The 13897-nt window shown below is 36.4% G+C and overlaps 1 protein-coding gene across 50 annotated transcripts in view; it reads right to left on the reverse strand.

The window, feature by feature from the left end:
* The window catches only part of LOC123610790 (ABI family member 3 binding protein), a 265188-nt gene that overhangs the window by 100972 nt on the left and 150319 nt on the right, over nucleotides 1-13897 (reverse strand). For 42 of the 50 annotated variants that reach the window (XM_045501843.1, XM_045501841.1, XM_045501833.1 and 39 more), the window contains 13 exons: nucleotides 13638-13679; nucleotides 12740-12778; nucleotides 12041-12121; nucleotides 11559-11606; nucleotides 10422-10484; nucleotides 10231-10305; nucleotides 9494-9541; nucleotides 7940-7999; nucleotides 7040-7129; nucleotides 4349-4429; nucleotides 3140-3199; nucleotides 2213-2296; nucleotides 915-974 (listed from right to left, as the gene is read on the reverse strand). In XM_045501843.1, the coding sequence (XP_045357799.1) occupies nucleotides 915-974; nucleotides 2213-2296; nucleotides 3140-3199; nucleotides 4349-4429; nucleotides 7040-7129; nucleotides 7940-7999; nucleotides 9494-9541; nucleotides 10231-10305; nucleotides 10422-10484; nucleotides 11559-11606; nucleotides 12041-12121; nucleotides 12740-12778; nucleotides 13638-13679 (831 nt within the window). The remainder of the gene's footprint in view (nucleotides 1-914; nucleotides 975-2212; nucleotides 2297-3139; nucleotides 3200-4348; nucleotides 4430-7039; nucleotides 7130-7939; nucleotides 8000-9493; nucleotides 9542-10230; nucleotides 10306-10421; nucleotides 10485-11558; nucleotides 11607-12040; nucleotides 12122-12739; nucleotides 12779-13637; nucleotides 13680-13897) is intronic. The other 8 variants (XM_045501844.1, XM_045501813.1, XM_045501827.1 and 5 more) reach the window with 5 other exon arrangements.

Here is a 13897-nt window from a genome sequence, read left to right on the forward strand (position 1 = left end):
GAGGTGGAAAAAGATAACCTTTAAAGTTGATGGTTCTACAAATCATGAAGTTAAAAAAAAAAAAAGTTTTCTAAAGCTTGACAGATTTGTCTTGAATTTCATAAAATATATACATTTCTAGTGTGAAAAATTTGCCCCTACTATGTTCCTGTATCTTCCTTTGTTATTGAAGATATTTGGGGGTCAAAATGACATAAACATGAAGTTATTAATGCAGAGAGTCAATATTAGTATTTTTATCATATATTTTAAAAATATTTAAATTTGTTTTTACTCTCTACACCCAATGTGGGGCTCAAACCTGTAGCCCCAAGATCAAGAGTTGCACAGTCCACCAACTGAGCCAGTCATGAACCCCTTTATCACATTCTCCTAGAGTACCCTGACTGCATTTAAAAGATTAAGAATCATCTATTTCTAAACTATGGTGGTGAGTAAGGGGTAGTCAGATTCATCCTAAGGATGGGGCTTACTATTTAAACTTACTGTCCTTGATCACATTATCTGATTGACAATTCACTAAAAACATATTACTCAAAAGTTAACAACAACAACAAAAACAAACAGGCAGATAAAAAGTACTACAAAGTATATATAAAGCAACTTCCCTGTCATAGCCTGGTTAGCACAGATCAGGATTAGGTGCTCACATGAACATATGATATTTGCCTTAACAGAGAACTCAGATTAAGACAAAAACAGAAGGCGGCATGAAAAAATTTTAAAGTAAGTTACAGGGCAAAAAGATATCCCCAACTAGATTCAGGCATGCCTCTCTTAAGAACAAGAGAGTGAAGCATCATTTTGGGCCTCATGTTCAACTCATAAGATAAAGAATGTAGTTGAATGACAAGTGGAATCAGTTTGACAATGAGCAGAAAAAGCTCTTGCTGAAGGTCAGAAAATGGCATTACCAAATGTGGTCCCTGGAGTCTCTTTCATAGGAGTGACTGGTTCAAAGATTATAGCAGGAACTGACCAAAAATAATAAAAAACAAAAATGAAATGTTAAATATTTATACAATCTCAGAACTGCAAAATTAATTGTACCTAAGTACTAATGTGTCTAGAGTACAAAGCAAAAACTATTCACTTTCTGAGCTGAGAGATACGGCATCTCTGCACGCGGGTACCAATTCATCACATAGTAGGAGTGGTCTTTGTAGTAGATAATTATCCCTGTAAGGTGCCCCTGTAGTGTCTCACTCTTTGATAATCCTAGTCTAAGTAATGTACCAAAATAGACCACATCAATCTTGCTAAGAACTCGTCTTTGGAAAGAGACAGTGAGCTTTGCCTACCAGAATACTTAAGAGAACAGGAGAAGGGACGGGCATTCAGTCTGAGGTATAGCAGGGTAGCTCTCTGTCCAATGCTCAGGCAAAGCCTGACTATATACAAACATTGATCATTACTAAATGAATTCAAACTCCTTAGGCCAACATTAAAAATACCTTTCAACTGGTCCTTTGGGCCCATTTAGCTACAGTAGCCTCAGAAAAATGCCCTTTCTGATCAAACTTAGAAGCCCTAGAGTTTCAACTGGTGAGAAAAGCCTCTGCCTTCCCTCACTGGCCCTCCACACGTGTCCTTCCTTTACGTACTTCTCCATCCCCTTTGTCCCCAGCCATCTAAATCTATAGTGATTTCAATGCTCAGTCCTTCCCAACTATTCTGGCCTACTCTGATTATTGATTCTTTCAATCAACGGTTGACCAACGATGGCCCATAGACCAAATCTTGCCCATAGCTTATTTTCATATATTCCATGTAAAGCTAAGAATGATTTTTCCATTTTTTAAGTGTTGTAAAATTAAAAAGAAAAAAATAAAAATGTTCAACAGAAACTACATGACTCACAAAGTCCCAAATATTTGCTCTCAAGCCCTTTATAGAAAATGCCAATTCCTACCCTAGATCCTTATGACTTGGACTTGACTTTGTAGTTACCAAGAAACAATTTCCCATTTACCCAAACATATATTCATTCTGTACCTATTTCATTCCACTACACACATTTAACATTTCAAGAATAAGAAGAATTGAATGAGAAATCAAATAAACATTTAGAGAGAAGATTCTCATTCACAAGCCTGAGAAATTCACTATCACCTAAACCCCTTCAACCATGTTCTCATTATCTACCTTGACTTGCCCCTTCACTTTCTCTGGGCCCCACTGGGATAGGCTTAACCAGGATATATACATTTACCTAGCTCAGTGTCAAGTGCTTCAGGACTCCTTGTGGTTTTAAGTTTGGGATGTGGAGGGTGAGTTTGGAGAGGTACTTTGGGAGCTAAAGGAAGAAAACCTCAGGTTAACAGAGTGTTCTTAGTTCCAGAAGCTGTGGATAGGATTATATGTCTTCTAATTTCTTGAGTTTCAGAAAATTTTTCCTTTCAGCTTAATATATTTGCCCCCATTTCGATAATTGCCTCTTTATATCATTTACATTACTCTGAAAAACATAAGTCACACAGAAACATGAGTTTATATATCAAGGATATTCTCACAAGTATCTCTAAATGATAAAAGTTCCAAAACTTTACTGAGTTACAGTGGTGGTGGGAAAGATGGAGGGTGAATTTCAACTAATGATGGTACTAATAATTTAAACTGATTATCACTGAGCTCATTTCTATTTCACCCCTTACTGAAAGAAGACCACACCATTACCTAAAATGACAAAACAAAAACACAAAATGATGCACATAATAAAATTGTAGGAATTTAGATCTGCACAAGAATCATGCCACACTGTAACAGCTGTGACAATACTTAGCTTAGACCAAGGATAGACACTCTCACCCCAACCCTCCTATGTTTGAAACTCACAAATAATGTGATTAACAGGTTACATGGATTAAGATGCCATACTTTCACATGCATTAAATTGCAGATGCATATACTAGACTAAGTTCATACTTGGCTCCTTTAAAAACAGATGAGTTGCTTTAACTCTCCTCAGTATATTAAGAAGTAACAGAATGACAAAGAAGTAACTGAATGATAACTGAACAGACAATAGAGGATGACATGGAAGTCTCATGAAGCAGAAGAAGCTGTGGTTATGATGGTGATGAAGTGGGTTTCAAATGAGCAGGAAAAGCAGGTGCTGATGGATGTAATGTGTCCTTACCTAGTGTTGTCCCTGGAGCCTCGGTTCTAAGAAAAACTGGTTCAAAGACTGTGGTAGGAACTGATAAAAATCAATAAAAGAAACCAAAGAGATTTTTGTGAATGCATGAAATGTCAGAAAATTCATCTTAACAGTAAAATGCTTCTAAGCCTTCTAAGGGAGAAAGGGCAGGGAAAAGATGGATTACACACATCTTTAAACCAACAGGCAGGAAGTATGAGGGGCTGAAGAGTAAAGGGTCATTTTAGGGTCTGTTCACCACACATACCAGACATAGCCAAAATGAAGCTGATACTACACCAGCCAAGAGACTAAGTCTTTAGTGAAAAGAGTGGCATTTGATACAGTAAGGTGAGAAAGAACCCCTGTTTTTGATATTATATTAAACTAGGTATCCTCAGTTTTAAGAGCAGAAAAAGCATGATCCTGTGCAGAAGGATCACTGAAGCCCCGTAGGTCAAATTTAAAGTCTTAAGTACACCTCTCAGCCTCCCTTAAAGTTATCCTATGGGCCCACTCAACAGGAGAGCACCTAGAAATCATTCTGTATCTGGGAGGCCAGCTTCAGATATTCTCTGCTTGTCAGACTTTGTTCCCTTACCCACTCACTCACCCAAACTCTGTACTAGTTTCTTTCTAATATCCTGATCCTTGTCCTGCTCCAGATATTAACCCATTACATAGCATTTCTACCATCTGAGAAGTTATACATATAGACACACAGCCACCACCACCACCACCCCCCACCCCACCCCCGGCCACATACTTGCGTAAACATGGCTGCCTCATGTTATTTTCTCTATGTTTATGCAGGAATGGCTTTTGTTTACAACTATAATACATACTAGGGGATAAAACATACTTCCCACTTCTTATGTATCTCATAGCTACTAATATGGTTATGGGTGTTATGAGGGGATTAATAAAAGAAGTCCACTTGAATTGATTGTGTTGGTTCAATACTGAGGAAGCTTTATTCTAAGACATGAATGGAATCAAATAGCATGAAAAGTAAATAAAACAGTCATTGCTGGAGAAGATTCCTACACAGGAAGCACGAGATACTCAGGTATCTCAAGTTCTGCTCACTAACCAGCAGCTTTTACTCTTAAGAGATATATAGAACATGTGCCAACTATGTGCATAGAATTTAGGATCCCAACTGGGGTAGACGGCTAGGATTCCTTAAACCAGAAATCACATATTTACCCAGTTTGGTCTGAGGTACTTCTGGATGGGGTGTGGTTTTAGTTTTGGGGCGTGGACGACGAGGTCTCTTTGTTGTTGTAGCTGAAGGAAGAAAATTTAGGATTAATATAGTGTTGATAGCTCATAAACTCTGATTAAGATGATATACTAATCTTTCTAAAATTTGTCAGAGTTTCTTTGAGTGGAGAAAACTGTTACTTTGGTTTGATGTTTTCTCCTTTAGTATGTTAAGAGGTTTCCTTTTTTAATTGAGTTCTCCCAAGATTAAAAATTACAATATAATTATGTTTAAGAAAAGAAGATTAAGAACTATCACTTCTTTGAAAGTGTCCCTAATCCAAAACTGGTTACAAATTGCTCCTAAAATATGATGGGGTGAGAGTTCAAACCACACTACAGTATTCACTTCCTTTTTTTTTTTTTTTAATTTTTTTTCAACGTTTATTTATTTTTGGGACAGAGAGAGACAGAGCATGAACGGGGGAGGGGCAGAGAGAGAGGGAGACACAGAATCGGAAACAGGCTCCAGGCTCTGAGCCATCAGCCCAGAGCCTGACGCGGGGCTCGAACTCACGGACCGCGAGATCGTGACCTGGCTGAAGTCGGACGCCCAACCGACTGCGCCACCCAGGCGCCCCAGTATTCACTTCTAATTATAATTTAAAATAACTAGGCTCGGGCAAATATTCCACTTGGTCATTTACTAGAATAAGCATACAAAACTTGCTGAAACATCTACAAAGTGAAAAAAAAAGTTAGACAGAACTTGCAGTACAGAAAAAAGATGCCTGAAAAAAATCATGGCATAGTCGATAACTTATTGGGGGTCTAAATAGGGGATATACAGACTATCATATTTAGGCCTTAGCTCTAACAAACAGTATTGTTTAAGCGGAGACTCAGATTGACATGATACAATTTGAAGCTGGGATATGGGACAGACAGTGGTGCTGAATTCAGTCCATACACATTTCTGTTAGAAAGCAAGCCTTTTAGGGCCACTTGCATGGCTCATTGGTTTAAGCAGCCAAATCTTTGTTTCAGCTCAGGTCATGATCTCATGGTTCTTGAGTTTGAGCCCTGCATCTGGCAGCTGACAGTACAGAGTCTGCTTGGGATACTCTCTCTATCTCTCCCCCGCTTGTGTGTGCTCTCTTTCTTCCTCTCAAAATAAATAAAAAAATAAAATCTTTAATAAACAATCTTTAAAAAGCCTTTTATATTGTAAAATGAATACTGTAATAGGATGATGACAAAGTATGACATCATTGTCTATATAGCACCACAGATGAGTTTAACAATGAATAAGAGAAAGCACTTGCTAAAGGACATAAAAGATCACTACCTATAGATGTCCCAGGAGTAATGGGTTCAGAGTCTCTAGCAAGCAATGATCAAAAGTAATTTAAAAAGAAACGTTAAACACTTGGGAAAAGCCATTGAACTTTCTTCAAAATGAACTTCACCAGTGTGGTATTGGTTCTACAGCAAAAAAGCAACATTTTTAAAGTTCTGAGGTGAAGGTACAAAGATATTTGTTCTTATGAAATAGTTGTATCTTCAGTATCTCCACAGAGCTCTAAGTTTTGCTTGTTTTCAATATTCTCTGATAACACATCAACAATGAAAACCCTACTTAGAAAAATCTTTAGGCTTTTGTCAAGGAATTTTATGGTAAAAAAGTATGAGAAAACAATGTGAAAGTATAATTTATTAGAAAAAATCCCTAGGTCATTATAGATGCAATAGTTGATATATTTAAGCAGATACTATAATGAATAGCCAAAATAGAGGATGCTTTTTGTTGAGTGTCTACTTTGGAAGAAGACCAAGACGTCTGTCCAAAGATAAATAAAAGAACAAGATACAGAGGGTCATTCAGTCTGCAAAACTTGTCAGTGCATTTCTCTGCTACCAGGACAGAAAAGGCCTGACCCCAGGAAGATAGGAGAGTATGTGGTAGCCAATTGGCTTAAATCCAATCACTGAAGTCAGGCATTTAAGGTCCTTTTTATGGACCCATCTAAAAGTAGCATCACTGACCAAAATTTCTGAGAATCAGCTAAGTGAACATTGTCTTCCTCCTTTCTCCCATTCAGGTTGCCCTCCTAATTCTGATCTTCTGCTGTCACTCACATATATAGTACCTTCCAGCCTCTGTTTATGCTATTCCTGCCTACCCTAGCAACAGGTCTACAAACTGTATACATTTTGAGGTCCACATTACACTTACCAGCTCACGGATCTTTTACTTCTCTAAGAATTAACTATGTGCCTAACAGTTGGTAAAGCCCAGTAGATATATTGCTTCTGCCCATATTCCTTTACATCCATTAGTGAACAGTTTCTACATAAGAAACTTCCTTCCTCAGCCAAGTGATTTGTTACTTCTGAACTATTTTTCACTTAGTAAAACGTGTGACTAAGTGAACTAAATATGCTAGTTACTTAACTAAGTTTTTGATAAACCAGAATCAAAGAGAAAAATATAATTTTTCAGAGAAAGCAAATAAAATACAAAGGTACCAAGAAGATACCAAGCAGCACAAGGCAGTCATAATTATTAACTAGAGCTCTTGTGACTTGGGCCTTCACAATGAAGGGTCACCAGAGCTATTAGGTGGCAAGTTAAACTGTCATGCACGTATCACATCCAAGGGGTTCCACAGGTGCCAGGAACCACATATTTACCTAGTTTAGTCTGAGATACTGCTGGGCTCTGTGTGGTTTTATGTTTTGGACGTGGACGACGTGTTCTTGTCCGTTGTGTTGTTTTTGGAGCTGGAGGAAGGAAACTGGTTAATGTTGTCTTATGACTCCAGAAATTCAAGAAAGGATGATACACAGCTCTAGATTTTGTAAAATTTGGCTAAATTTCGTAAGTCTTAATAAATTTGTCTCTTTTGTTTTGGACTTTTGTCATCTGTATGCAAAAAAAATGGGGGGGGGGAGTTGTCCGCTGACAGTTCTCTGAGAAGGGTTATATAACATTATTCTAATAATCTGAAAAGCTTATTATTATTGGCGTCAGATTTTCAATAAGGATCCTGACTCCAGGGAAACCAGAAACACAGCATGTCCATATCAGAGATGGACCCAGGCTCACCTGCTTTTGTGAGATCATATTTAGAAATTATTTGGCTTAGACATACATCCCATTAAACATTAGAATAAACAAATTTAACTTCTTAAAATCATTGGTAAACCATAAAAATGCCCTATCTTAAAACAACTTTCGGTTGATGTCCATAGAATTAACATTGATGTTTATGGAGCAGCCACTCCTAATTGTATTTGAAATTTAGCTTTACCACAGAACACGGGGCAGAATCACAGGTTCTGTAAAGCACTAATAAAGCTGGATAATATGGAAGACAGATGCCGTGTACCAGTTGCATACAGGTTTAACCAAGTGACTAACCACATAACTTATATTAAACATCTTCAGTATTCAAAATGAAGAATATAGTTGAGTGATAAGAGAGGGCAATGAGAAAATCTTAGAAAAAGAACACCACTTGACCAAGATAGTAATGAAATAGACTGGACAAGTGGAAAATGCACTTGGTTAAGGACATAAAAAGTCATTACCCAATGTTGTCCTGGGAGCTTCAGTTCTCAGAGTTACGGGTTCAAGGTCTGTAGCGGGAACTGGCCAAAAGCAATACAATAAACAATGGAGATTTAAGAAATGTAGAAAAGGAAAGAAAATTATCTTCAAAATGTATTTTCTTTACCCTGTAATGTTTTGAAAGCATTTCTGAACGCTGTTAAAATGGTATTTGGCTGTACTCTGGCATTCATACAACTCACAAAAAAAGACATACCTCTTGTATTCTGCATCCCTATGAGGCCAATGGAAAGCTTTTTCCTGTATTTAATTGTTTGACTCCAACTATATTGGAAACTTGGCTCCAAAAACATGTCAGTTGGCTACTATGTATTTTAAATTACTCTGAAAAACTGCAAAAGCTTCTGTTAGTATTTCGAAGGCTTTCACTACAACTGTTATTTGTTTTGAATAATTGTGGTAGTGAGGAGAATTTTTAAAAATATTCTCAATTAGTCTGTTTATTGGAGATGTGTGACAGTTATGCAAAACACAAACTTGTGCCTTTTCTCCATGTGAAATGGGGTACTCTTTGTCTATTTCTCCTTTTTTATTCACTTATTTTAAATGAATAATTAGGAGATGAGTATTCAAACAAGCAATAGAAATGATTAAGAAAAAAATCTCAAGAGTAATAATTTGACTTTTTGGCTCTATAAACAGGATTCCTATAATTCTGTAACATTCTAAAATGATCGAATTATGCATACATGTGAAATTGTGATTTATAACTCCTTGGATTTAAATTACCATCTCTATTTGTCATTAAGTCCAGAAGACTAAATGTAACATAAACATCTTATCATGAACGCGCTGTAAGCACTTATATAGGGATTCCCTTTTGCTAAGACATCACTGCAGAGTTGCTTGAAGACACATCTGACAAACTCTTCTGAATTAATGGAAACCTGTGCCTACAGAAGAGATGTAGAAGGCGAGGACAACAGGATGAAGCAATATTCAAAATGGGTTGCCTTCAAACAAAAAAGGGAATTGGTATTTTGCTTGGAAATCAGCACAAGATGAATTTGTCAACAGGTGTATGAATTCGTCATGATGACAAGATGAATTTGTCAACAAATGTTCAGGTGTATTTGGATAGCATGGAATCAAAGAGGAAAGGACTTTTGCAAGAAAGAAACAATTATGTATCGCCTCAAGCCCCAACCACATTGTTAACTGCTCCTCTCCCATAACCATAAATTATACACACATGAAAGCAGAACTCTCAAAGATTTCCTGGTTTGCAGGATGGATGGTCTCTCAGCCCCAGTGACCCTTGACAGCATCAAGTGCTGCCAGCAATCTGAATGTCTTTAAAGGGAATCAAAGGAAGAATGACATACAGGGATTATAAACTGAGCAGAAGTAAGAATGCCTTATGATGTTGAAAGTTGCCCATTAAAAACAATCAACAGTTTGTGGAAATGAATGAAAAAATGATGAATTACAATTGTTTACGTAAGAGAATACAGCCACTGACATGAGAGGGAGAGGCCCAGAGAAACACTGACAAAGAAGGAAGACATCATTACCTATGGTTGTGGAGGGAGCTTCAGTCTCAAATGCAGCAGGATCAAAGACTATCATGAAAAATAAACAGATATAATAAAAGTAAAGAAATCTAAAGTTTTAGGTGCTCCCTGATGCTTAATTCATAGGATAGAGAACCTGGTTTATTCTAAGTTGATATAAATTGCTTTCTTCATAACTTTATTTATTATGAGATACTCTCTTACTAAATTAGAATTTTATACTAATTGGAAACTTAGGAGAAAATCTCAATTGCAAAACAGTTGAATTTTTAGTACTGTTATGTAAAAATCTTCTTATTTGGTAGGAAATCACTTAGTTCATAGTTACTGTTTAAAATGCCATCAAGGTATTTTAGACGAAGCCAATCCTTGATTACATGCCTTTAAAATAAGAACACATTGTCAGCCTTCCTGGTCCTATCTAGTGGTGAATGCTAAAATCACTTCCAACTATGTTCCAGATACAGAAAAACCAGGCTTCTATTCATCACATACCCAAATTCATAAAACAGAGCCTAAAAATGTTAAGAAAATGTAATCTGTCAGACTATCAGATGTAAAACTAACTTCTTACACATTGATTGTTCATGTAACTGGTATGGTTACTTTGAAAAGATAATGAGCCAAATCATAATATTGGGTTTTTATGCTTTATATGGTATAACAAATTATAAATATTTTCAACAACATTCCCCAGAATAAACTTCTTAAACTAAAGCACTAGAAATTATGTTTACCGGGTTTAGTTGGTGGCATATCTTGTTGTGCTGTGGTTTGGGGTTTAGGAAGTAATTGCTTTGGTGGTTTTGAATCTGAAGAGAAAAAGGTGCTATAATTAGTGTCATAGCAGGGCTGTGAATATCAAGATTAATGTTACTTACACACCATTTTCCTAGTTTTAGATCAAGGCAGTGAAAGTAGTGATTACCAGGCTGGACTTGAGGTGCATCTGGTCTATGTGTGGTTTTAGGTCTTTTGGATGGTTTTGATGCTAAAGAAAAAGGTATTAAAAATTAGCATAATGATCATGGCTGTAACTATCATAATTAAAGACACATACACTTGAGCAAAAACACTATATAAATTCACTGAATATACAATAAAATTAATTCCTGGGGTGTATGAAGGATGGGAAATATGTCCATTTGTACCAATTTTTCCAAAAGGAAAAATCTTTAGGAAATGTTCAAAATGTGCCTTTGAGCAAAGTAATGAGAACTACAGTAAGACTTTTTTCTTTATAATTTCAGAGATCACAAGTATGATAGTTGTATTTCTTAATTGTAAGGTTTTTTAAAGCATAAAAGTAGTAGTGTAGAAATTTGAATCTTGTTTAGTAGGAGACCTGGGAAATAATCCATACACACTTTAAATTATACAGAAGTTTACATGGCTACAGAGTTCTGGAATTTTCCAAAGTAAAGCACAGTTTTTGTGAATGCTGAGAAATTGTATTGAACTAACAACAGTCAAACAGCATTAGTACCAAAAACAATAAAACAAGTTTGGGACTTATAATGTTCTTAAGTTACAAAGACCACACTAATTTTATATTGGACCCTAGACCAAAAATAGTGTTTATGCTTCTAGTTATCAAAATATACTCACAAAAATTCTGCAAGAAACAGAAAGCTGAAGAAGCCATTATTTCATGCAGCTTTTTAAGAGGGCAAAAGTCTTACAAGTGGAATGAGTAAAGCAATGAAATGACAATTATGGCACCAGAACAAAATCTTGCCATTTGCCAAGCCCAGGATGAGCAGGGAAGTCCCTGTCTGAGAAGAAGTGGGAGGTTTTCTCAACAGAAGGACATAGAGAGACAAAGAGTTTGTGGAGAAGCAGGAAGTTGTGTCCAAGGCCACAGACCTTCCTTAAAGAAGCACACAGGTAGGATTCTTCTAGAAGAAGTCTCCTATCTTCAGGCTCTTCAGACCCAGAGAGAAAACATGAGGAAAAGCATGGAATGAAACTGTGATGGTGCAGTGGCCCTGCAGTCATGCCTGGTGGAGAATAAGAAGAGCCAAAGTGACATTCCGTGAAAGCAACTGGAGGAGAGGAGAATTACCGACTGTGGGCACCAAGAGCTCCGGTTGTACCGTAGCAGGTTCCAGAGCTATGGAAGCAAAAGGCAAGAATACTAATTATATCAAGAAGCAGCATCTCGAGGAAGGAAACATTAATCCCCACTCTTAAACTCCTCATCCCTAAGAAAGGGAATGTGATTTTCCCTTTCACTCTTCCCATTTACCCCTCTTCCCCTTCCTTTCCCACACCTCATCTGCCATAAATATGCATCCTACAACAAACTTTTAGGGTGCCCTACTTTAATAATCCATTTAGTGGGCCAGCTGACTGTGTGTGTACCTAATAGTTACAAATAAAAAATAAAAATATATGGTAAGTATAGAATGTACAGATGCTTAAATATGAAAGTCAACTATACTGGTTCTTAAAGTCCAGCTACTTAGGTAATAGGTAGCTACTTTATCAGAAGCTACTATATATTCCATTTTCTATGTTAACTGGAACCCTCAGCATCACATTTACCAGGTTTGGACTTGGGCACATCTGGACTAGGTGTGGTTTTAGGGCGGGGGCGACGACCTGGTCGTTTGGTCTTTGGTGAAGCTGAAGAAAGACAATTAGCTAGTTAATATAGGAGCAGTAGCTCAAAAAACTGACAATCAATACTACATATATCTTAGAAGCACATTTAAGTCCTTTGGTTTATTATGAGTAGATATTCTTCTGTTTTGCAACTTTCTATCATCATTTACCCAGTTAACTGAGGTCTTGAATAATATTTTTTTGATCACATTTTCCCTATTCCATTTTGAGATGGAAAACTCAAAAGTCTGTACAGCTTAGAGAAGACAGTCTCCTAAAAATTTTGAAGGTGTCTGTTTAACAGGAACATGAGAAATGTACCTTTAAGGAGCCACTAGGGATACAAATTAAAACTTATTTGGCCTAAGATTCAAAAGTTTTTCATTTAGCATTAAAAGTTCACAAGTTAACAGTATGTATAAAAAGTCTTTGAATTCAGAGATTGTTTCAGGAAAGGCAACTTCTTAAAAATGAAATATAGTTTATAACACTATAGAATTCAAATTTTTTCTCTGCAAGTAAGAACAAAGAACACAAACAGGTATCCATGGATTAATCCATTAATGTGAGCCTGTTAATAAAAATACCAGCAGTCAGGAAAGAGGAAATAAAGGTCACTCACTCAAATAACTGTATTACCTAATGTTGTTGAAGGTTTGGTTTCCGGAGTTTCAGGTCCTAAGAATACATGAAAATCATCAGGAAGGAATCAATATCAAAGGAAAAACTATAAAGTCTAATTAGATGTGAAAAATTCTGATTTCTAAAGTTGAGCAATTATATGTAAATGGTGAAACTTTTATCCATATAAGACATTCCTTTTTTATTTAATAGATTCCTGTGTTTTTAGACAAAATGAACAAAAATGTAGTCCGTTAAGTTTGGAGAGAAAAATGGAAAAAACAAAAGAGGGCATGATTCTCATTTGGAAGGTAAGAATGCAATAAAGTAACCAACAGTTTGTGTTATAAAGGAAAATATGGGTCATTGGCTAAGATAGCACCAGCAGAACACAATTTTTGCTCTCTTTAAAGAAAAAGAAGCTATAAACATTGGGGTGAGTTTTTCTATTTCTCTTAATGAATTGCCGAGGACGCATCAGGATAGTTAGATTGGGAAAGATCATAATGCTTTTCAAGAAAATCTGCAAATGTTCGAATTTCGAAAGTAAGAAAAACACCTCTATAAGTAAAAACACAAAAATATCTACAAGTAGAGGGAAACCAATGTCTTCCACTGGAAACAGCCAGGTTAAAACAAGCTCAGGAAATATTACTCAAATATAAGGAGAGACAACACAGAATGTGTCAAATCAAAACCAGTCTGGCTTTCATGGCTGTTACAGAGGCTTGGCTTAGTTAAGCACAGAGTGTATCTTCTGACAAAAATGGCTGAAATAAAAATTTGAAGGAAAATTAAGAATTTTTTTAAAAACCCAAGCTAATGACAACGTTCAACATAAAAGGTGCTAAAGAAAGAGAGGTGGGGGTTTTTTTGTTTTGTTTTGTTTTCCACTCAGTAAAGGAAACTTCATTACCTATTGTTGACTGTGATGGTGGTAGAGTCTGAGGTTCTGGGGCTGCAATAAAATAGGTAATATCAAAGGCCATGCTGAATATAACCATTTAAAATAGTAAATAAATGTCTTTTACTGTAAAAGTTGTTCTCTCGCTGGTGAACAGTCTGGTTCTATGGTTTATTACAGTAAAGCTCAATCACCCCACATCCTTTCCATGAACCACAAAAAAAGAAATGAGAATTCTGATGTTCGTTGTTGATTTTTTAACTATTTTCCCC

Source organism: Leopardus geoffroyi, chromosome C2, assembly GCF_018350155.1.
Source record: "Leopardus geoffroyi isolate Oge1 chromosome C2, O.geoffroyi_Oge1_pat1.0, whole genome shotgun sequence".
Lineage (NCBI taxonomy): Eukaryota > Metazoa > Chordata > Mammalia > Carnivora > Felidae > Leopardus > Leopardus geoffroyi.